The 23,254-nt window shown below is 51.2% G+C and overlaps 1 protein-coding gene across 4 annotated transcripts in view; it reads right to left on the bottom strand.

The window, feature by feature from the left end:
- Positions 1–23,254, bottom strand: part of PALLD (palladin, cytoskeletal associated protein) — a 377,075-nt gene that overhangs the window by 25,676 nt on the left and 328,145 nt on the right. The window contains exon 11 of one of the 4 annotated variants that reach the window (XM_052645047.1): positions 4,787–5,293. The exons of the other annotated variants lie outside the window; for them this stretch is intronic. Within the exon in view, the coding sequence (XP_052501007.1) occupies positions 4,787–5,293 (507 nt within the window). The remainder of the gene's footprint in view (positions 1–4,786; positions 5,294–23,254) is intronic. 4 annotated transcript variants of the gene reach the window in all.

Below are 23,254 nucleotides of genomic sequence, written 5' to 3'. Positions count from 1 at the left end.
AGGGTCAGGGTTTGGTCCGTCAGGCACACCAAGCCCAGCGCTTGGGGCTGTCCACCCTGGGCCCACGCCCCTCCTGCTGGGTGTGGACCAGTGTCACAGACACAACCGCTGGCACACACTGGCGTGTCACGGGGTGAGATGAGCACCGAGGTAGAAGAGGCAGCAGCAAGCAACATGTGGCACCGTCTGTATGCAGACCTGGGTTTCTGCCACGTCAGGTTGTGCCTTTGGGCATCAATCTGGACTGTTCATTGAAAGGACTGATGCTGAAGCTGGAGAATAAATCTAAATCATAGAACACACCTTGCGGCAGGAATTCTAGGTGGGACAGGAACGAAGAGGAAGCAGGAACGGATGCAGGCCGGGAGGGGATGGAGGAGGGATGAACGGAAGAGGACCCCAGGATGCTGTGTGGAGCGCCGGGAGCCGGCCAGCACCCCTGCCGACCCACTGGCTGGGGCCTTGCTCCATTCTGGGCACCAGAGCAGACTCTGTGCAGCAGCCTCGAGCCACTATTCTTGCGAAAATCAGCTCCTGCAGTGGCGGTGGGGAGGTGGTGCTGCCAGGCGACAGGAGGTGAGGGTCCGGGTGGAGCTGGACTGGGAGGACTGCATCGCGGAGGGGCAGCAAGAGCCAGCCCGGGGGGTCGGCGGGGCACCCGCTCCGTTTAACAGGGAGTCTCTCTTTCTGACAGCATCTCGTTTGGACTAATTACTAACGTGATTCAGCAAACACTAAGAAATTATGTTAAAACCTGAGCACAGAGTAAGGCTGAGGCTCTAAGGTCAGGGAGAAAGCAGGGTGCAGCGTCTGCCCCCAGCGTGGCACCCGCTGGCTTCCGAGGAGCAGAGAGCCACTCCTCAGGAATAAAGACGTGTCTGCTGACAGACATGCTCTCCCTTCACAGCGGTTTGTACAATTAAAAATTCAGACAGCTCTTCAAAGTAAACTGTTACCCAAACCAGCACTCTTCACCGCGCCCGGGAGCCAGTGACAGCCCCGCCTGCCTGGGTGCTGACCTGCCGTGCACACGGTCCTGCCCCGGGTGCGCCAGCGGAAGCACGACCACCGGGCCCGGTGAACAGTGCTCGCGTGCTTGGGGTAGGGGCTGCCTCCACTGGAGATACTCCGCTGACTGGACAAGTGTGCCTGTAGCCAGCTTTGGGAAGGGCACTGACCCCACAGCCTCAGGAAGGAAAGTGGGGAGGGACTGGATCCACAGAAATCCCCTAAACCCTGACCCACATCAAGGCCGCGGGCTGTGGGGAGGCCGTCCAGCCTCCCTGCCTCTGTGGTCCGTCGCCGCTCCTGCCCTCTGCCTGGCCCTCCGTTGCCCAGACATAAGACGCAAAACCGCATCTTCACAGACTGTTTAGAAGCTACTCTTTTACAGATGAGAACAAGACGATGCTAAATGCAAACAACGAAACAGCCATTAGTGCAACTGATGATTAAGAAAATAGAGATATCTGATTTGCTGTATGGCTCAGGAAACTCCAACAGGGGCTCTGTATCAACCTAGAAGGGTAGGACGGGGTGGGAGATGGGGGGGAGGTTCAAAAGGGAGGGGATATATATATACTTATAGCTTATTCATGTTCAGGTTTGAGAGAAAACAACAAAATTCTGTAAAGCAATTATCCTTCAATTAAAAAAAAAAGACAGGCAACTGCCAGGTGGAGACCTCAGTACCTGGGAGGGGCTTGTGCCAGTGCTCAGAAGTCACAGCCACTGTCTGTGTTCATGACAGCCTGACAGAGCACACGGGCAGCAGGGGAGATTCTTCTCACACCTGAATGAGGGCTGATGTCACTCCTGGAGGAGTAATCCCCGCCAGGGCTCAGCAGGAATGAGCGCCCATTTTTCAGAGGGAAGACTGCGAGAGTTATCAATGTCAACATGAGTGGCATACCAAGCTTGGCATCCAAAACTGCCCCCCAGGAATTCTGTGGTCTATGCCCTCTGGTTCCCAGGGGTACAGGTGTGACCATTCTGCCTGTCTGGCTTTGAATAGTGTTAGCGCCTGCATCCCCACGGCCTGCTCTGTGTCTTGGTCAAGAGAACTCACTGCTGCCTCTTGTGGCTGTGCAGGAAAACTGCACAAGTCACAAAACAAGGATTGGGATGGACACAGGCCATGCAAACCGGATGCCATGTGAAACAGATAACCAACAAGGACCTACTGGATAGCACAGGGGACTCTGCTCAGTGTTGCACGGCAGCCTGGATGAGAGGAGAGTTTGGGGGAGACTGGATACATGTGTATGTATGGCTGAGTCCCTTTGCTGTCCATCTGAAATCCTCGCAACATTGTTAACTGGCTGTACTCCAATATAAATTAAAAGTTAAAAGCAACACCAAAAAAATAAAATAGAGACAGCTGAAATTTGCATTTCAGATTTTGGTTTCAGATAGGCAAAGAAGCACAACAAAAAACCGACCAAACTAATGGATTGCTACTTCACCGAGTCACTTGTAATCAGTCTACTTACAGGTACTTGACGCGTATGGCAAAGCTGTCCAACCAGACAAACAACAGGTAAGTGAGCCTGATCTGTTGTTACAATCCACAAGTGCCCCACGAAACACAGACAAGTAACTGAAGAGCCAACTGACCAGGGTTGGGCAGCTCCTACAAACTCAAGGATGCCAACCGGTCTAAAAGGGACTCTCAGTCTTGGGCAAATCGGAACGGATTTATTTGAGTTATTATGATGGCTACAAAGTTTCTTTTTCATTTTTAATTCAGAATGCAAACCAGTGATCCCACAATTTTGCAGAGGAAAAAATGTTCCAAAGGTCACATGTATCAAACCAAAAGAAGGAATTCTTTAAGTGTGTGTGATTTTGCAACAGGAAATTTTTTGCGGACAAAAGGGTGACCACACAACTGTGGCTTCTAGGCTGGCATAGAGCTGGAGGCCTGGGGTCACCACTGAACATGGTGTCAGAGGGCCCACCTCCCTTGGGTACAGCTTCCCACAGCCATAAAATTGGAGTGATGTCCCCATTAGCTTTGAAGAAATGGCAGGAGCTGCTGGTCTCCTCTCTGGCAATATTTATAAAATACCATGACTCCATATGAGTAAGCACTTCTGTTACTTGAGATGAGCCCTTAAAACTGCTGAATACAAGGGAATTTCAAAGTCGGAGACCAGAATGAACTACTGTTTCTGCCTAAGATGGTAAAAGGTGTGACACCGCCCCCTTGTCCAAGGTGGTGGTGGACTCATCTTTCACCAAATTCCAATTGACAAATGTTGTTGTTCAGTTGCTATGTCCTGTCTGATTCTGAGACCCCACTGACTGCAGTATACCAGGCTTCCCTGTCCATCACCATCTCCCGGAGCTTGCTCAAACTCATATCCATTGAGATGGTGATGACATCCAATGATCTCATCTTCTGTTGTCCCCTTCTCCTGACCTCAATCTTTCCCAGCATCAGGGTCTTTTCCAATGAGTCAGTGCTTTGCATCCGGTGGCCAAAGTATCAGAGCTTTAGCTTTAGCATCAGTCCTTCCGATGAACATTCAGGACTGATTTCTTTTAGATTGACTGGTTTGATCTCTTTGCAGTCCAAGGGACTCTCCAGAGTCTTCTCCAGCACCACAGTTCAAAAGCATCAATTCTTTGGGACTCAGTCTTCTCTATGGTCAGGCTCTCACATCCGTACCTGACTATTGGAAAAATGACAGCTTTGACTAGACAGACGTCTGCTGGTAAAATGATGTCTCTGCTTTTAAAATCACTGTCTAGGTATGTCACAGCTTTTCTTCCAAACAGCAAGTGTTTTCATGGCACTTCCATGGTACGAAGACAAAGGGTATCATGTAACAAAGAGTCAAAGGTTTGCTCAGGCCAGAGGTTGGACTCGACTCTGGATGAAGCCCGTGATTACACCACTACCATCCTTGCTCCCCTCCTTATGTGACTATTTACAGTCACCCGACTGAGCTTTTTTCCATAAGGACCTGAGAAAAAGCCAGATTTCAATCGCAGAATCCTCAGGCAGCGTTTAGAAAATGCCTAACGAAGCAGGACGCACCTAACAAAGCAGGACACACTGGCACTAACAGGCACTAACAGGCACTCCTGGGCACACCTGGAGGGCAAACAGCAGTCTCATCGCGAAGGAGCCACAAGCCCACCCCAGGGTGGGAACCTGCTGTGAATGAGTGTAACTCGAATTCTAGGGTCTCCTCACTTTTATTCCCATAGGAAACCCTACTTAGGGTCTCCTCCTTTTCTCTCTGAAGAGTACTGGGATCCTGCCAGCCCTGAAGCAGGATTCCAACAGGGAGGGTTGAGATGTGGCCCTGGCCTCGCCTTGGCCAGCACACAGTTCTGACCTCCTCAGTGGATGGGTGAGTGCCAGCTCTTACTACACTTCAAGACGTGCCAGACGCCTCCCCGTGGGTTTGTTTTGCCAGCTTATTTATCCTCACAGGGTTTCCAAGAGAAGATCTTAGAGGGCTGCCACGCCAGCACTGTGACCTAAGGAAAGCCATTCAGTCTGGCAGAAGATGATGGATCCCTGTAGAGATGGGGTAGGGGGCTGGGGCCAGGGCTGGCTGCATCATTCAGGGACAGGGCCTCGTATCTCCACCAAGTGTGGCCCCTCCAGCCACTGCCCGGATGGAAATGTGCGCGTGGACGAGTTCACCTCCTGATCCCGGCACGCAGGGACCGCAACCTCCCCTCGGCGCGCACCCTGACCCCACCTCGGCCCCCAGCAGCTGGACCCCCACCGTGCGCAGACCCGAGCAGAGGGGTGGCGGGCACTCACGCAGCGGGGGCGGCGCGCGGCAGGCCGAGAGCGGAGACCCCGGTGGAGACGGTGGTGGCGGTGGCGGGCTGCGAGGGCAGCAGGGCACGGAGCAGCGCTGCGGGCGCGGGGCCTGGGCGGGCGGCGCGGGGCGCGGGGCCCGGGCCGGGCGGAGGCGGCGGCGGCGGCGGCGGGAAGAAGTCGGGCCCGGTGGCGAGCGCCGGCGGGCTGAGCGGCGGCGGCGGCGGCGGGAGCGCGCCCCACTCGGGCTCAGAGGTGGGCGGGGACGCGGGCGCCGGGGACCGGGGCGCGCTGGGGCTCAGGCTCTGGGCGGCGATGAACTGCTTGGGGCGCGCGTAGCTGAAGGAGCTGGAGGCCTGCATGGCGGGCGCGGGGCGGGCAGCCAGCGCGCTCATGGGCTCCGCGCGCGACTCCGGCGGCTCCGGGGACGCGGGCGGCGAGGGGCGCGCGCGGGCCTCGCGCTCCCGGCGGATCTGCTGCTGCAGCTGCTGGATCCTGAGCGCGTCCCTGCAGGGAGAAAGGGACACCTTCAGATGTGCGGCAGGGTCGGGGCGCGGGAACCGCGACCCCCAGAAGCCCGAGGGCCCCCGAGGACACCGCTGGCCAGCGTCTCACCGGACTCAGACCTGAGGCGAGCCGAGCCGGCTAACAGGTGCCAGTGGGCACTGTCTGACCCCCGGGAGCCACAGCACTGCATTTTAACAGAACCAGAATCTCTTAAGCGGAAAACTTCGAACTCGAGTTCTCACCCTCTCATCTGGGGCCAACGTTTTGGGAAAAATTTATCACAATGGGAAAGTTAAAAGAAACACCCGATTTAATTTATTTTTGGCAGATTTAGGTGAATCCAATTTGCCTGCCTCATTGCTGTCAACTCTGTAATCAATAAATACCACAGGCTGATCTGGGGGTGGGGTGGGGTGGGGGGAGACCTACTGTGATTTCTGCCTTTGCTCCCTAAAAACCACATGCCGTTTATTCTACCCCAATTTTGAAACTGCCAACTGTTTACACCAACCTTAATACATACTGACATTTGGCATCACATCTGAAACACATATAACACCCATCGTTCACAGGCAGGGGTTCAATAAGCAGTAATGAATTATTGATTTTACAATGTGCTGTGCTCTGCCTCTCAGCTGTGTCCAACTCTTTGTGACCCCATGGACTACAGCCCTCTAGGTTCCCCTATCCATGGGATTCTCCAGGCAAGAATACTAGAGTAGGTTGTCATGCCCTCCTCCAGGGGATCTTCCCAACCCAGGAACTGAAGCCAAGTCTCTTGCATTGCAGGCAGATTCTTTACTGTCTGAGCCCCCAGGGCAGCCCAAGAATACTGGAGTGGGTAGCCTATCCCTTCTCCAGAAGATTTTCCCAACCCAGGAGTTGAACTGGTTTCTTCTGCATTGTGGGTGGATTCTTTACCAGCTGAGCTACCAGGGAAGCTCTGGTATTTTACAATACTGCAGCTTTAATTCCTCAAGTATTTTCTACCAAGCAGAGTTTGAATTTTTTTTGATAAAGAAGTCAGCAAGTAGCTAGTAATCGGCTAAAGTCGTACTCTCATTTTACTCAAAACCTTTCCTCTCGAGCTGAGTTTTACATCCAGGATGTTTTCCTTTATCCACACAGTGACCATATCTGTCAGAAGAAACGTCGACAGAAGGTGGCACTCTAAGCACAAATAAAACAGGAACAGTCCACGGAGAAGCAGGGCTATGCTAACCTGAAACCATTTAAGACTGAAAAGCAACCCTCCCACTGAAACATGTATATTACTGTATGTGACACAGATCAGTCCAAGTTCAATGCATGAAACAGGGCACTCAAAGCTGGTGCACTGGGACAACCCAGAGGGATGGAATGGGGAGGGAGGTGGGAGGGGGGTTCAGGATGGGGGACATATGTACACCCATGGCTGATTCATGTCAATGTATGGCAAGAACCACCACAATACTGTAAAGTAATTAGCCTCCGATTAGAATAAATTGATTAATCCCCCCAAGCCTTCCTTATCTATAGGCATTAAATCTTCAAACTCAAAGCAATAAGAGGGACTGAAGCTCCTGATCAAGGGTTAAAGAAAAAAGGGATTCAGATCTGTTACCAAGTGTCACTAGATACAACATCGGCGAAGGAATCGCTCAACTCCTTCCCACATCGCTCAACTCCTTCCCACGAATCGATTCCCAGCTATAGTTTAACAGTGAAGTGATTACAATGAAGCACATGAAAACTGAAAAGTGTAAGGACAACAGGGCTGCACATGAGAAGCTGAGCCAAGCAGCCAGGCTTCCAGCAGCGGTGAACTCTGGGCAGTCCCAGCGAGATGGGCTGAGACTGGGACGCTCTGCTGCAGGGCATGCACCTGGACACACCGCTCCTTGAGTAACAAAGAACTGCAGGGTCTGATGACACCCGCGTGCCTGCGCAGTGGGGCAGATTATGGACCACGAGAGACCAAGAGACCAAAAAGCCCAGCTGCCGCTTCTGAAGAGCCAGGAGCAAAAGCAGGTTCTTCACATGCCCCCTGCACACAGCACCACCAGAGGGACAGGCAAGCCACCTAAGCCACCCCTCTGGCTTGTCTCCTGGACACACCACTACCCTCACCCCACAGAAGGGAGCAGCTCAGCCTCTCTCTACTCCAGGAGTGCGCAAGCAAGGGCACCTGTTACTTGTTCTTGTTCCCCACCTGGCCCCCGCCCTCTGCAGCAGCAGGGGCCCCAAGAAAAGCCTTGTATGAATTTCTTATCTGGCCACTGGTTGATTTCTATTGATTGTGGAAGGCCAAGAGCACTGGTGCGTAACACTATGGAGCTTGGTTCGAATGCTTTAAAAGCAGCCGTGCCACTGCTGGGATACACTGGATGCTGAAGCTCATCACAGAATTCTGCGGTTTGGGTAGAGTGAACTGACCAAGGAATGGGACTCATGAACACCACCCACCAATGCTGACTTCCTGACTCCCCAGATGCTCCTTTCTGACCTCCCTGCGTTTACTTTCTTCTTAATTCCTACTCCCCAGAAGATGTGTCCTACCCCTGGACCGTCTATCCCCCCACCATCCAGCTGATCTGCCCCAGGACTGGAACTGCCCTGTGTGCACTGTGGAAGGCACGCTCTGTGCTCGGCTCACCTCCTCTCGGCCAGCTGGGCTCATGACAGCCAGGGCTTCAGCTCTCTCTGAAGGTATTTCCAGCCTGGCTGTGTGAAGCTGCCCTGGCACATGGCTCTAGACATCACGCTGTCTCTGTGTTTGTGTGGGGACTCCCCTGCCCCAGGTCAGGGATGGCCCCTGACAAGCCAGGCTTCTTCAAAGAAGCCAGCCAAGGAAGCTCAGACCATCACGATGCTGGTTCTAACGTTGTCCATGGGCTCAAGCCTACTCATCCAGGCATTAAAAAACCCCACCACATTTGCTAACTTGCAAGGGCTTTCCAGTGGTCATGTATGGATGTGAGAGTTGGACTGGGAAGAAGGCTGAGTGCCGAAGAATTGATGCTTTTGAACTGTGGTGTTGGAGAAGACTCTTGAGAGTCCCTTGGACTGCAAGGAGATCTAACCAGTCCATTCTAAAGGAGATCAGCCCTGGGATTTCTTTGGAAAGAATGATGCTAAAGCTGAAACTCCAGTACTTTGGCCACCTCATGAGAAGAGTTGACTCATTGGAAAAGCCTCTGATGCTGGGAGGGATTGGGGGCAGGAGGAGAAGGGGACGACAGAGGATGAGATGGCTGGATGGCATCATCGACTCAATAGACGTGAGTTTGAGTGAGCTCCAGGAGATGGTGATGGACAGGGAGGCCTGGCGTGCTGTGATTCATGGGGTCGCAAGGAGTCGGACACGACTGAGCGACTGAACTGAACTGAACTGAAGGGCTTAAAACTGCTGAGATGCTACTGTTAGCAGTAAGTGCCAGTGCAAGACGCTAGTGCAGTTTCTGTTCATTTCACAAGAAGTGAACAGGCATCCCGGTGATCCGTTCCTAGAACACCCTGCATGAAGAACTGGGCCACCCCCCACCCAACCCCCCATTTTGTGCGAGTGAGGATGTAACAGGCATGACACTGCAGGGCTGGGGGAAGGGGGGGCTGAGCAATCATTTTCAATCTGAACGCTTCTGACTTGGTTTCTGTGCAAATTCTGATATTTAAAAAAATAACAACTGAATTAAATGATTTTCACACCTGGATTCTGAGATGACGAAATGCACGAATCTAAGTCACTTTCTCAGTTCCCAAGTTATCTTTATAAAACTTGGTTTTCACAGAGAGACAAAAAAGCAAATGAAATGAAAGGTCTCAGAAAGGCAAGCTTGCCTGCGGCTTCAGGAAATCACCCAGAGCTATCTGTCACATTGACATCAGTTTTAGAAATGCTTCCCCGGATCTAACTCCAAAGCAGGGGGGAAAAGCAAATATGAACAATACGTCAAGCTAAAAAGCTTCTGCACAGCAAAGGAAATACCATCAAGACAAAAAGGCAATATACTGAGTGGGGAAAGATAGCTGTGAATTGTATACTCTGTGAAAGTGAAAGTCTCTCTGTCGTGTCTGACTCTCTGCGACCCCATGGACCATACAGTCTATGGAATTCCCCAGGCCAGAATACCGGAGTGGGTAGCCGTTCCCTTCTCCGGAGGATCTTCCCAACCCAGGGATCTAACCCAGGTCTCCTGCACTGCAGGCGGTTTCTTTACCAGCTGTATATCCTGTAAGGAGTTAATATCCAAAATACATAAAGACTCGTTCAACTCAACAACAAAAACACAAACAACAAAAACAAAAAAAAAAGGCAGAGGCTCTGAACAGACATTTTCCCAAGGAAGACATACAGATGCCAAAAGGCACATGAAGGGATGCCCAACATGGCTAATCAGCAGGGAAATGCACATCAAAACCACAGCGAGGTGTCGCCTCACACGTCAGAACGGCCATCATCAGAAAGGCAAGGAATAACAAATGTTGGAGCGGAGTGGCAAGAAGAGGGAATTTCTACTGCCTAGCACAGGGAACTCTGCTTGGGATTCCGCAGTAACTTAAATGAGAAAAAGAACCTGAAAAATGTTAATAGAAAAAAATTTAAGAAAAAAAAATTCTGCTAGCAGGAATGTAAACTGGGGTACCCACTATGGAAAACAGTATTGAGATTCCTCAAGAAACTGAAAATATAATGACTACAGTATGATCCAACAACTCCACCTCTCATTTATCTAAAGAAAATGAAAACACTAATTTGAAAAGATATACACACCCCACTGTTCACAGCAGCATATTCACCATAGCCAAGATGTAAAATCAACCTAAGTGTCCAGTGACAGATGAATGGACACAGAATATGTGGTGTGTACAGACAGTATGTATGTACACACCCATGTACACACCCATGTACACACCCATGTACACACCCATGTACACACCCATGTACACAATGGTGTACTACTCAGCCATAAACACAAAAATAACTGCTGCCATTTCGTGACAACGTGGATGGACCTGGAGGCTCAAGACAAATACCATGTGACTTTTACTCATATGGGGAATCTAAACAAACAAAATACACAGGTAAAGACATTAGTCTAGCTGTTACCGGAGGGAAGCGGCTTGGGAGGCGTGAAAGGGGTGAAGGGGTCAAGTGTGACCTGCAGTGGCGCCCACTCTGCAGTGTGTATGACATGGCACTCCCATGCTCTACACCTGAAACCCACATAATAAAAATGAAACACTCAGTATTTGTAAAACACCTTTTAAAAAGCTATTTGTTAGAAAACAATTCATCACTTTTTTGGTGTTCCCATTTTTCCTGCTACCCTTTCTCTGAAAATGGAAGAATATGAACTGATGTGAGTGTCTTGGGGGCTCCGTGTAAGGTGGGAAACTCGGGTGAAGGCTCCCAGCCTGAACCAGGACAGTGAGGCCATCCTGTTAAAGCTGCCCCGTCCAGCCCCTTCCGTTCCCCTCCTCACCCCACCACACCCCCAGTTCAGAAAGTCTCAGCAGTTCTCTGCTCTTCCCTCCTTCAATTCTGAAGAACGAGCTCGCAGGACTCTGCTCACGTGCCACAGCCCGTGTATAAAAGGGAACCCGCTAAGTGACTTGTTCAAGGTCGCGTCAGTTCCTGGAGAACCAGGCAGGTGTGTGGAGGAGAACTGGGACCTTTCACAGGGTTTCTAAGGAGCCTGTGGTCCCTTTCCCTCCGGAGGACCCTTCACTCTCACACCTCTTTGCTCCCATAGCAACCCGTGCCTTTCGGATCGGAACCATTGGGCAAAGTTTCAAATGTCTATACATGGAGGCATGGACTCTTTCCAGGGTGAGGTGGTGCAGCTCTGGCAGATCCGGAGGAGATGTGTCAGGACTAATGAGGGGTCCTGTCTGTCACAGGAATCACAACTCCCCATCCTCCCACCCCTGACTGTCTGGGCACGGCTGTCAGCAGGAACAGATTTATCGATGGCTGAGTGGGGAAGATTCGGATTTGACCGAGAGAAACAGAGCTGTGGAAACCACTTTCAGTTCCGATTCTGTCCTCTCCCCTGTCACCTGTTGAAGGCAGCCTTGGAGAAGCCAGGCAGCCGAGGGGCAAAGCGCAGTGGGGGCAAAGAGGCTGGCCCGGCAGGGGCACGACGGGACGCACCGGCGAGATGCACGCTGTCCCCCTATGAGCCCCACAAACGCCTCTCACACAAGCACGGCCACGCCCGCCCTGGCTGCCTTTCAGAGAGGACCACCTTCTTCCTGCAGGGACCGGCCTCTTCACGGGCAAGTGGACAACAGGGCCTCGTTGGGAGGGGGCCTGGAGACCGGGGCAGGGACTGAGCCAGGGTTGGGCTCCCCACCTTCTGCTCACGAAGCCATGGGGGGTGGGAGGTGGGTGCTGGCCTGGGAGGGTGGCTGACAAGCCCGTGGGTTAGGGAGGGAGGGCAGGGGGGCTCCAAAGCCATGCGCTGCGTCGTCCCATCCCGACTGCTCAGTAAACAGAAAAAGGTTATGGCTCTGTCCCTGGGGGCCGTAGCCCAAGGTCAAAATGAACGCTGCGAAAGCAGGCTTCTGGAAAGCAGCTTCTGTGTGACTTGGAAAGTCCCAGGGCTCACGGCGATGGAGATGGAGCAATCACAACTGTCCGCAGGGACTCCTGGGGTCATGAGGCTGGAAAGCTGTCATGCTCTCAGAGTAAACAGGCTGTGGCGCGCATGCTTTCCTTCCCTTCCGACTATGTGACACAGAAGCCCTGCACCCTGTGAACTGGGCCCTGCGGTTCAGAAGGACTTTAAGGCAGGGCTGTGACCCGCAGCCTGCTCCCAGCACCCACCGCTCACAGACGCGGGGACACATCACGGTCCAGCACAAGCATCTGACGTGTTCAGGCAGGCTGCCTGACACAGGCCCACCTGGGACCGCCCAACGCCAGGCATTTTCACACGAAGGCAGGTAAGTGAACTTGGGATAAAGTGCTGGGTGCTCCCACAAGGGAGTCCTCTCCGACTGGGATGAGCTCAGCATTGTATGTCTGAGAGCTCAGCAGATTAATTCTGGGTGCCTACAGACAGGATATAGAATACCCAGAAGGGCTTCAGTCAGGACTGTGGCAGCTCCCGCTGTGACCTGAGGCTCGCCCAGCAGGGGCACGACGGGACGCACCGGCAAGACGCACGCTGTCCTTCAGTGGCCTTGTCCTGTATGCACGCTTCAGTGTGCGTCTTCCACCACAGAAACGATGCCCACTGGGTGAGAGCTACCCTACACCTGAGTACTGCCCCTGGAGACAGGTATACAAGGGCTTCCCAGGCCGCTCAGTGGTAAAGAACACGCCCACCAACGAGGAGACCAGGGTTCGATCCCTGGGTTGGGAAGATCCCCTGGAGGAGGAAATGGCAACCCACTCCAGTGTTCTTGGCAGGAAAATCCCATGGACAGAGGAGCCTGGAGGGCTACAGTCCATGGGGTCACACAGACTTGGACACAACTGAGCACCTCTAAGCACACTACACAACAGGTATACAGGTCACAGTCTAGAGGACAACCACTTAGACCATCAAAACGAGTTAGCAGGAGGCAAACGAGAATGCACTGCGCTGGGTTCAAGGGAGGCTATGAGCGCAAAGCTAACTATTAACAAGTATTTAGAAGCATCCTCCAGGAAAAACAAATGCAAAAAGGCAAAACGGTTGTCTCAGGAGGCCTTACAAATAGCTGAGAAAAGAAGAGTAGCTAAAGGCAAAGGCAAAAAGGAAAGATATACCCATCTGAATGCAGAGTTCCAAAGAATAGCAAGGAGAGATAAGAGAGCCTTCCTCAGTGATCAATGCAAAGAAATAAGAGGAAAACAATAGAATGGGAAAGACTAGAGGTCTCTTCAAGAAAATTAGAGATACCAAGGGAACATTTCAAGTAAAGATGGGCACAATAAAGGACAGAAATGGTATGGACCTAACAGAATCAGAAGATATTAAGAAGAGGTGGCAAGAATACAAATAACTATACAAAAAAGATCTTCATGACCCAGATAACCATGATGGTGTGATCACTCACCTAGAGCCAGACATCCTGGAATGCAAAGTCAAGTGGGCCTTAGGAAGCATCACTATGAACAAAGCTAGTGGAGGTGATGGAATTTCAATTGAGCTATTTCAAATCCTAAACGATGATGCTGATAAAGTGCTGCACTCAATATGCCAGAAAATTTGGAAAACTCAGCAGTGGCCACAGGACTGGAAAAGGTCAGTTTTCATTCCAATCCCAAAGAAAGGCAATGCCAAAGAATGTTCAAACTACCACACAATTGCACACATCTCATATGCTAGTAAAGTAATGCTCAAAATTCTCCAAGTTAGGCTTCAACAGTATATGAACCGAGAACTTCCAGATGTTTAAGCTGGATTTAGAAAAGGCAGAGGAACCAGACATCAAACTGCCAACATCTGTTGGATCATCAAAAAAGCAAGACAGTACCAGAAAACCATCTACTTTTTGCTTTATTGACTACACCAAAGCCTTTGACTGTGGATCCCAACAAACTGTGGAAAACTGTGAAAGAGATGGGAATACCAGACCACCTTACTTGCCTCCTGAGAAATCAAGAAGCAACAGTTAAAACCAGACATGGAATAATGGACTGGTTCCAAACTGGGAAAGGAGTACGTCAAGGCTGTATATTGTCACCCCGCTTATTTAACTTCTATGCAGAGTACATCATGCGAAATGTCGGACTGGATGAAGCACAAGCTGGAATCAAGATTGTAGGGAGAAATATCAATAACTTTAGATACGCAGATGACATCACCCTTATGGCAGAAAGTGAAGAGGAACTAAAGAGCCTCTTGATGAAAGTGAAAGAGGAGAGTGAAAAAATTCAACATTCACAAAACGAAGATCATGGCATCTGGTCCCATCACTTCATGGGAAATAGATGCGGAAACAATGGAAACAGTGACAGACTTTATCTTCTTGGGTTCCAAAATCACTGCAGATGGTGACTGCAGCCATGAAATTAAAGGACGCTCGCTACTTGGAAGAAAAGCTGCGGCCAACCTAGACAGCATATTAAAAAGCAGAGACGTTACTTTGTCGACGAAGGTCCGTCTAGTCAAAGCTATGGTTTTTCCAGTAGTCATGTATGTATATGAGAGCTGGACCATAAAGAAAGCTGAGCACCAAAGAACTGATGTTTTGAACTGTTGTGCTGAAGAAGGCTCTTGAGAGTCCCTTGGACTGCAAGGAGATCAAACCAGTCCATCCTAAATCAGTCCTGAATATTCATTGGAAGGACTGATGTTGAAGCTGAAACTCCAATACTTTGGCCACCTGATGTGAAGAACTGATTCACTGGAAAAGACCCTGATGCTGGGAAAGACTGAAGCCATTAGGGGAAGGGAACGACACAGGATGAGATGGTTGGATGGCATCACTGACTCGACTGGCATGAGTTTGAGTGAGCTCTGGGAGATGGTGATGGACAGGGACGCCTGGCACATTGCAGTCCACGGGGTCATAAAGAGCTGGACACGACTGATGACTGAACTGAACTGCAAAGCATCCCCCTAAGGCTGGGGGAGATGTCTGTGTCATCTTCCCCTCAGCTGTGGCTGCTGCCCTGAGTCCCAGAATCAGGGCTGTGAAGCCCAGGCTTGTATGATGAAAGATGACCTTGGGAAAAGGTGCTGCCTCTTAAACAACCTAAGGGCTTCACTCGCCTGGAAGAAAAGGCATTCTCCCACGTCTCTCCCCTCCAAGCAGTTTCGGCTCAGCTCTCCCCTCACATGTAGGTGCTCGCCAACTGCTGGGTGCATTTAATTAAAGTCTCCAGATTTCTGCCAAGTTCAAAACTAGCTGCTCCATTGGCCCGTGTGGCACTCAGGACACTGCAATGACTTTTTGAGGGATAAAGCCACCATCACACAGGTTATTCACAAGGAAAAGCACAGAGGCCACCAGAGAGAGAAATGTTCAAGTTCAACTCCAGCTTGCCCACTGGCTTTTTATGACATTGGACAATTCACTTCTCCCCTCTGGGACATAGCTTCTCAACTATCTTCAAGGTTCTAAAAAACTCTCAGGTCTATGAGCCTTAATCCTTAGTCCAGCAACATTTAAACATTATAAAGAGACTGATTTTTAAGGAACTTGTGAAGAACTAACCAGGTCCTGGTATGGTGCTTATTGTATACACGTAATAACCTTAGGCATATGCTGTTTTCACCTCCCTGTCAACTGTTTTGGAAAAATGAATGTATGTCCTGGCAAACATGAAGCAGCTTCAAAGGTATGAAGGACAGACTAAAATAATCTCACGGTAAAATCCTTCTCTAAGAGAAAGGACAGGCCTATGCAGTGAAAAATAATCACCTACTGGTTAACACGAGCTCCATTTCCTTTTCTTAAGGCAGATACACCTACAGACACATCCCATTCCGAAAGGAAGAAAAGCGGCTTTCGGGTTCTGCGTGGCTGGGTGCGTTTCCACCGCAATGTGCGGCCCTGAAGTGTGAACTCGCTGTTGTGTTAACAGACCTTTCTCCTCTTCCTACCACAGAACCTTTTTTGTCCCTTGGCCACTCTGACCTGATGCTGTAAATATTCTAAGACAGAAAGGGGTTCCACCCTAAAGGGGTCCCCCAGCCCATCCCCTCCCATCCTCGCCTTGCTGCCCTGCAACCCCCAGCCTCTTTCCTGGAGCCCTCTCCTCCTCTGACCTTTGACACCAGACCCATCTTCATTCCCTGAACTCTGACCAGGCCTCGTCTCCCCCACCGTCTCCCCCAGCTTTCTGTCCCCATGCTCTGTGCCTCCCTGACTTCTTCTGCATCACCCTTAGTCCCTCCCGGGTCCAGAACGCCAACCTGACAACCCACTTCCATGTGACAGAAACGCAGTACTTGACGTCAACTCAGCATATCTAAGTCAGAGTCCTGCTCAGCCCTCACCCATGTCTCCCCCACAAAAGATAGGACGTTCAAGGGCAAACATACAACCAGGCCAGGCTGTCAGGAATTCTCATTGAGGACGACAGGAAGGGGTCTCCTAGTCCTCCGCCAGCCGACTGACCACGTGGACGGGACCGCCCGAGGGAAGGCAGGCAAGCAAGAGCCAACACGTGAAAACAAGCCACGAGAGAAAAGATGAGCAAGCAGACGGGTGCCTCGGCCCGGGGCAGGCCACCTGCAGACCAGTCTCACTGAATTTCATGTGCTAACGCCTGCCTCGCCCCCATTTCTGGCTTAGGTTATTTGAGACGCTCTCTCACACTCTGAAGAAGGTGGCCTGGGGCCCAGCCATTCCAGCGTCCTTGGTGCACAAGACACGGAAATGGATACACGAGAGGTCACACGGCTGCACAGGCCTCACCAGGACAACCTGCAGGTGAGGACACACTAAGTTCAATACAGCTGCCCTGATGGAAGCTGGCAAACCAACGCGGGGACGAGCCCTCGCCTGCCCCCAAGCTGCGGAGCAGACCCTCCGGAGGACGGAGAGCCAGCGGTCCCCAGCGCTCATCTCCGCAGTGGGAACCAGAGCAAGATGGAGGGCAGTCTCCTCTTTCTGCTCTCACAGTCTTCTACACTTGTGGTCTGAGTACTTTTTAACGTTGGGCACAGAAAAAATATGATGGTAAAAATATATATATAAAATTCTTAAAACATTAATTATAAAATGTAACTCTTAAAACATAACTCCAGAAGCTACTATTCCAAGGAAGGTCACATCATAAAAGACGACACGGAGCTGGTGTCCAAGCAAATGCAGATTCCGGAAGCCCGAGGGGGTCGGCCCCGCAAGCGTGCGCATGTGTGTGTGTGTGTAGGGGCGGGGGTGGGGTGGGCCGCGTCCCCCCCGTGCGTTGGTGCGTGCGCGCGCGCGCGCGCGTGTGTGTGTGTGTGTGTGTGTAGGAGGCGGGGGTGGGGTGGGCCGCGTCCCCCCCGTGCGCGCGTGCGTGTGTGTGTGTGTGTAGGGGGCGGGGGTGGGGTGGGCCGCGTCCCCCCCGTGCGTTGGTGCGTGCGCGCGCGCGCGCGTGTGTGTGTGTGTGTGTGTAGGAGGCGGGGGTGGGGTGGGCCGCGTCCCCCCCGTGCGCACGTGCGCGCGTGCGTGCGTGAGTGTGTGTGTGTGTGTAGGGGGCGGGGGTGGGGTGGGCTGCGTCCCCCCCACCCCGCCTCTCCCATCACCGCTGTTGCGGTATCTCCTGCGCTAAGGCCGTCACCGGGCACCTTCCAGGTACCAAACACCCCTGTAAGTGCGAGTGCATACTGCCTCATTTAATCTTTCTAAACCCCCCACAGATCCTATCATCTCCACTTTACAGAAGAGAAAATGGAGGCACAAGGAGACACTGAAAGAGCTGTCAAGGTTATACACCTGGAAAGTGATGCAAACGCAGATTGAACCCAGGCGTCTGGCCCGTGAGCGCGACCCTGGCCTCTCCCATTAGGGCGGCAGGTTAATCCGGATCCATGTCTACTGGGGTCTCTCCAACCAGAGGACCTTTCTGGTGTGGGTTCTGCCCACGGCAGTGGGCGTCTGTCCCTTCTATGCCCTGTTCTTCCTTGTCACTGGGCCCTAGACACTGCAGTGGGGCTTGAACCAGATACACAGAGAACCCGCGGCATGTGCTGAAGACGTTCATGTGTATAACGGAGTTGCTGACATAATACCCACGGAGGTGATGCTGACGTCTACGCCAGGCTTGACAAACGTTCGCTCACCGGAGGAGCTCTAAGAATATACTAAGTAACTTGAAGGAGTTAAGCTCTGAAACTGAGAAATTAATTTGCTCCCAGAATTTCTTATTCCTGTATTTGTATTATCAACCAGCATATGTTACACTGAGGGACTAGTAAATGTCCTATGTGTGTGCACTGCTCAGTCGTGTCCAGCTCTTTGCAAACCAATTGTAGCCCGCCAGGCTCCTCTGTCCACGGAGCTTTCCAGGCAACGATCCTGGAGCCATTTCCTACTCGGGGGTCTTCCCAATGCAAGGATCGAACCTGTGCCTCTTACATCTCTTGTACTGGCAGGGAGATCCTTTACCACCGTGCCACTCATACCTGTGGGAAACATTCGGCATCTACTAAACAGCATCTATTTAGAGCTACCCAATCTCAGTCTAAAAGGCAGTAGAGGGACAGAAGGTGAGACACTGGTGAAGAGTCTCACTGCATATTTCACAAGTTAAAAGTGAATCCAAACTTCTAGGAACATTCAGGAGACAGGCCACCTAACACATAAAAACCCAGCATGGGTTTCAGGGCACAGAAGTTCCCATGTACGCTCAGTTCTGGCCTTTACTGTGCTCTTGGAAGAAGATGCTCCTTGAAGAGACAGAAAGAAGAATGCGGTGAACAGCTGGCACTGCGCCCTTGAGACGGCTCTGTCTCTGAGACCTGCCTCTTCCGGAACCCCTGCCACTGGTGCCACACCTCCCTGCAGAACTGAGGGCCACCAGCAACTTGGAGGCCTTGACTAAGACAGCTCTTGGCTTCCTCCTGTCTGTGGAATGCAAAGCTGAACTATTTTTAAATCGTCCTTTTAAGTATGCTTAAAATGCCTCCAAGTGTAAAACGCACTCATGTCTTTCAAGACTGGAATCTGAATACCACTCATTTGCTAAGTTACTCCATCTCCTGAGACTGAATCACTGAAGATGCTGGATTTTCAAAACACTATTACCTTTTACAGGCTGACGAACAACACTACTTTATAAAGATGACTTTCTAGGTTTGAGCACAGGCCCGTCTCTGAAGAATGAAACATTCTGAGTTAACAACTCGTGATAAATAATGACTTCAGCCTCCTGAGGGTAAAGCAAAGCAGTGAAAGGAATGCACAGGTGGGCCCAGGAACTCAGCGCAATCCAGCTCCTCTGAGAGGTCAGCTGTTGCTGGTCTCGGTGTCATCGTCTGAAGGTTCACAGTGCAGACGCGCAGACACCTGACCACCAGGCTCCAGCCCTACCCTCTCATCCAAGAAGGAAAATGTTCTTGAAAAAACTCAGAATGGCACTCTGGCAGGCTCGACAGACATGGTCAGTGAAGAGACTGCTGACTGTGGAAGGAATCATCAATTTTAAGTGACTGTGACCCTTTGTGCTTTGACCGGCTGGCCCTGACATTCCTTAGTGGTGGGGAGGAGGGGTGCTGGGGACAGTGCCCAGGGGTCTTCCCTGGAGAGGCAGGCCCACTCCTTCCAGCAGGAAATGAAGTCTATCCAAACGTCCTGGGAAGAACTGTAATAAATGTTCCCTTCCTGAGAAATGACTAAAACCACTAAAATAACCCTTAGATTAAAAAACCCAATTATTTATTGAAATGACTCTTAAGAAAAAAATGAGGGAGATTTATTAGAACCACATGAGGTCTCCAGCAGGACTACACATGACTCTGTTCAGTCCAGAGTCACTCATCTGGTGTTCCAGCAAGTGGGATTTTCTGTAACATGGTCTTCAGGCCCACCTCCAACACAGAGAAAGCCTGCAACATCCTGAAATGCCTTTCGGAAGAAAAAACTTCACAGAACGTACAGCTGTTGCATCGCACTTGTTTACGGAACTTCACAGATCTTCTCCAAGACACGCAGATGCTGAAGCCTGCTGCGCACACTGGGCTTACGATTATACTGTCCTGTCACACGCTAGCGGCCCCTCCCTGGGAGGAACGGTGCGCACACCTGAGCGCGCTGCTGCCGCTTGCTCTTGGCTGTGCCGCACAGCTTGGGGATCTCAGTTCCTGGACCAGGGATTGAACCTGGGCCACAGAAAGTGCCAAGTTCTGACCACTGGCATGCCAGGGAACTCCCGTGTTCTTTCTGAAACAGAAGACAAATAACGGGAAAAGCCACAGCAGGGAGTATAGCACCTGCGTGACAACGCACACGGGAGGGCGAGGGGTCCAGGGGAGGGGGGCACTGGGCCCCCCCACCCCGAGTATGAGGCCAGTTTGTGTGAGGTGAGGGGCTGACGGAGTAACTGGGTTTCCTCACTCCCGGCCTCCTGAGAGAAAACACCAAAGTGTGAACATCTTGCACTAAAAATTAAACCAAAAAGCCTTTTCTAACAAGAATATAGATAAAAATTCCAAAGAACAAAGGAACGATGGGTCCAATTCATTTGGCTTCCATCCAGGGCCATCTCCTCCCCGACGGGTGGGGTGAGCCTGGCTCAGAGCAGCACAGAGCTGAGGCCAGCGGGTCTGTGTCCCTGTGTGTGTGTGTTTACCTGCATATCTACACGCATCACATTCATAGGCGTCACATCTCTACACACATCACACCCACAGGCGTCACATCTCTACACGCGTCACACCCACAGGCGTCACATCTCTACACGTGTCACACCCACAGGCGTCACATCTCTACACACATCACACACCCACAGGCGTCACTTCCCTACACGCGTCACACCCACAGGCGTCACATCTCTACACGCGTCACATCTCTACACGCGTCACACCCACAGGCATCACATCTCTACACGCGTCACACCCACAGGCGTCACATATCCAAAGGCGTCACACCCACAGGCGTCACATCTCCACACGCGTCACATATCAACACGCATCACATCCACAGGCGTCACATATCGACACGCGTCACACATCCACAGGCGTCACATCTCTACAAGTGTCACATCTCTACACGTGTCACACCCACAGGCGTCACATCTCTACACGCGTCACACCCACAGGCGTCACATATCTACACACGTCACACTCACAGGCGTCACTTCCCTACACGCGTCAGAACCACAGGCGTCACATATCTACATGCGTCACACCCACAGGCGTCACTTCCCTACACGCGTCACACCCACAGGCGTCACATCTCTACACGCGTCACATCCATAGGCGTCACATCCCTACATGCGTCACACCCACAGGCGTCACATCTCTACACGCGTCACATATCAACACGCATCACATCCACAGGCGTCACATATCGACACGCGTCACACATCCACAGGCGTCACATCTCCACAAGTGTCACATCTCTACACGTGTCACACCCACAGGCGTCACATCCCTACACGCGTCACACCCACAGGCGTCACATCCCTACATGCGTCACATCCACAGGCGTCACATATCTACACGCGTCACACCCACAGGCGTCACTTCCCTACACGCATCACATCCACAGGCGTCACATATCTACACGCGTCACACCCACAGGCATCACTTCCCTACACGCGTCACACCCACAGGCGTCACATCTCTACACGTATCACATCCATAGGCGTCACATCCCTACATGCGTCACACCCACAGGCGTCACATATCTACACGCGTCACACCCACAGGCGTCACATATCTACACGCGTCACACCCACAGGCGTCACTTCCCTACACGCGTCACATCCACAGGTGTCACATCTCTACACGCGTCACATCTCTACATGTGTCACATCCACAGGAGTCACGTTTCTACACGCGTCACATCTCTACACGCGTCACACCCACAGGCGTCACGTCTCTACATGCGTCACACCCACAGGCGTCACATCTCCAAACGCGTCACATCCACAGGTGTCACATCTCTACACGCGTCACACCCACAGGGTCACATCCCTACACGCATCACACCCAGAGGCGTCACATCTCTACACGCGTCGTACCCCCACGTGTGTCATATGTCTACACGTGTAATGAGATAAGCCATATGAGCATAATGCACATTTTCAGGTTTAAATCTGACAGCATTATTGCCTGAAGAGGGTAGTTGTGAGTAAAAATGCTGTAAAGTCTATTTGATCGCGCTTGAATCCCTAACCTGACCTTCTAAGTGTGATCTACTGCCTTGTTTGTGACTGCCAGTAAACAAAATGATGTCTGTAACCTCAGAAGCATGAGCAATTCAGACCAAGGAACCAAGGAATTCACATGTATTTTTGTTGCTAATACCTTCTGAATAAATTCAGATTAATGTTACAGTTGGAAGTAAAGAGGCAAAAAAGAATGAATTGATGAGTGGCTTTTTTCTTTCTGTGGATATTTATCAATCTATAAAATATGCTGTAAGACATTTAAAGTCACTCATGATATATGTTTAATGACCTAATAATGACTAAATTTAGCGAGACCACCATGCTGTCCTCTTTTAAAAGTTGCTACTGTGTAGTATCAGGAGGATGCTGGGACCCTGAAGGGGAGGGCACTCCCTCCTACACTGTTTCCAGGTTGGGGTAGCCCTCCTTGCCTATATCCTCACCCCCCACCCTTCCTCCCTTTGTGAGTGTGGGGGTAGATATGACAATGCATCTGTGAAGGGGCAGGGAAGCTTTTCGGCTCAAGGCTGAGGTGTCATCGAGCTCAGGACACAGGCTTCTCCTCGAGTAGCAGATCTGAGGCTGGGATCTTCTCTCCTGACTCCTCAATCCATCACTCGAATAGTCCCAAACTTGAACACAGAGAAGCAGTAACCCCTCAACTATCTATACATCATTCACGCATCCTAAATCTGAAATAACCTCAGATGTACAGCCCCCCTTGTTAAGAAATCAGCGCACTCTCAAGGCAGCAGTCATCATTTGTTCAGACTTCTCATAGAGGATGGTGTGGGTGGTCTCAGGTTGACTCAGTGTAATGACAATAAAAGCATTAAACAGGGCTATGCCCCTGAGCAAGGCAACTGGAGGACCTTCTACTGATGGGCATCTCAGGCAGGTCCCTTCTCACTGGGGGCCTTCCACATCTCTCTGCCCCTCAGGAATTCTAGCAACAACACCTTTATTCACATTTTTTCAGACCAGTCAGGGCTTAGTATCCCCACCCTCCCCTGAAGACAGAAAGGTTGTCTTTATCAACCTTTTTAAATTCAGCTGATCTAAACACTTAGTTTAAATTTATCCTCACCCAGGGCTTGCAACTTTCTTACCTTGTAACAAAATACCACCATCAAACTTAAGTGTCAACACAATCTTTTTGAGCAACAGAACCTAACATTTTCGCTTTTAGAATTAAAGTACAAGGATGGGTCTGA

Source organism: Budorcas taxicolor, chromosome 8 (assembly GCF_023091745.1).
Source record: "Budorcas taxicolor isolate Tak-1 chromosome 8, Takin1.1, whole genome shotgun sequence".
NCBI lineage: Eukaryota > Metazoa > Chordata > Mammalia > Artiodactyla > Bovidae > Budorcas > Budorcas taxicolor.
Note: the sequence above shows the minus strand (reverse complement) of the source record. Positions and strands in the feature narration are given on the sequence as shown.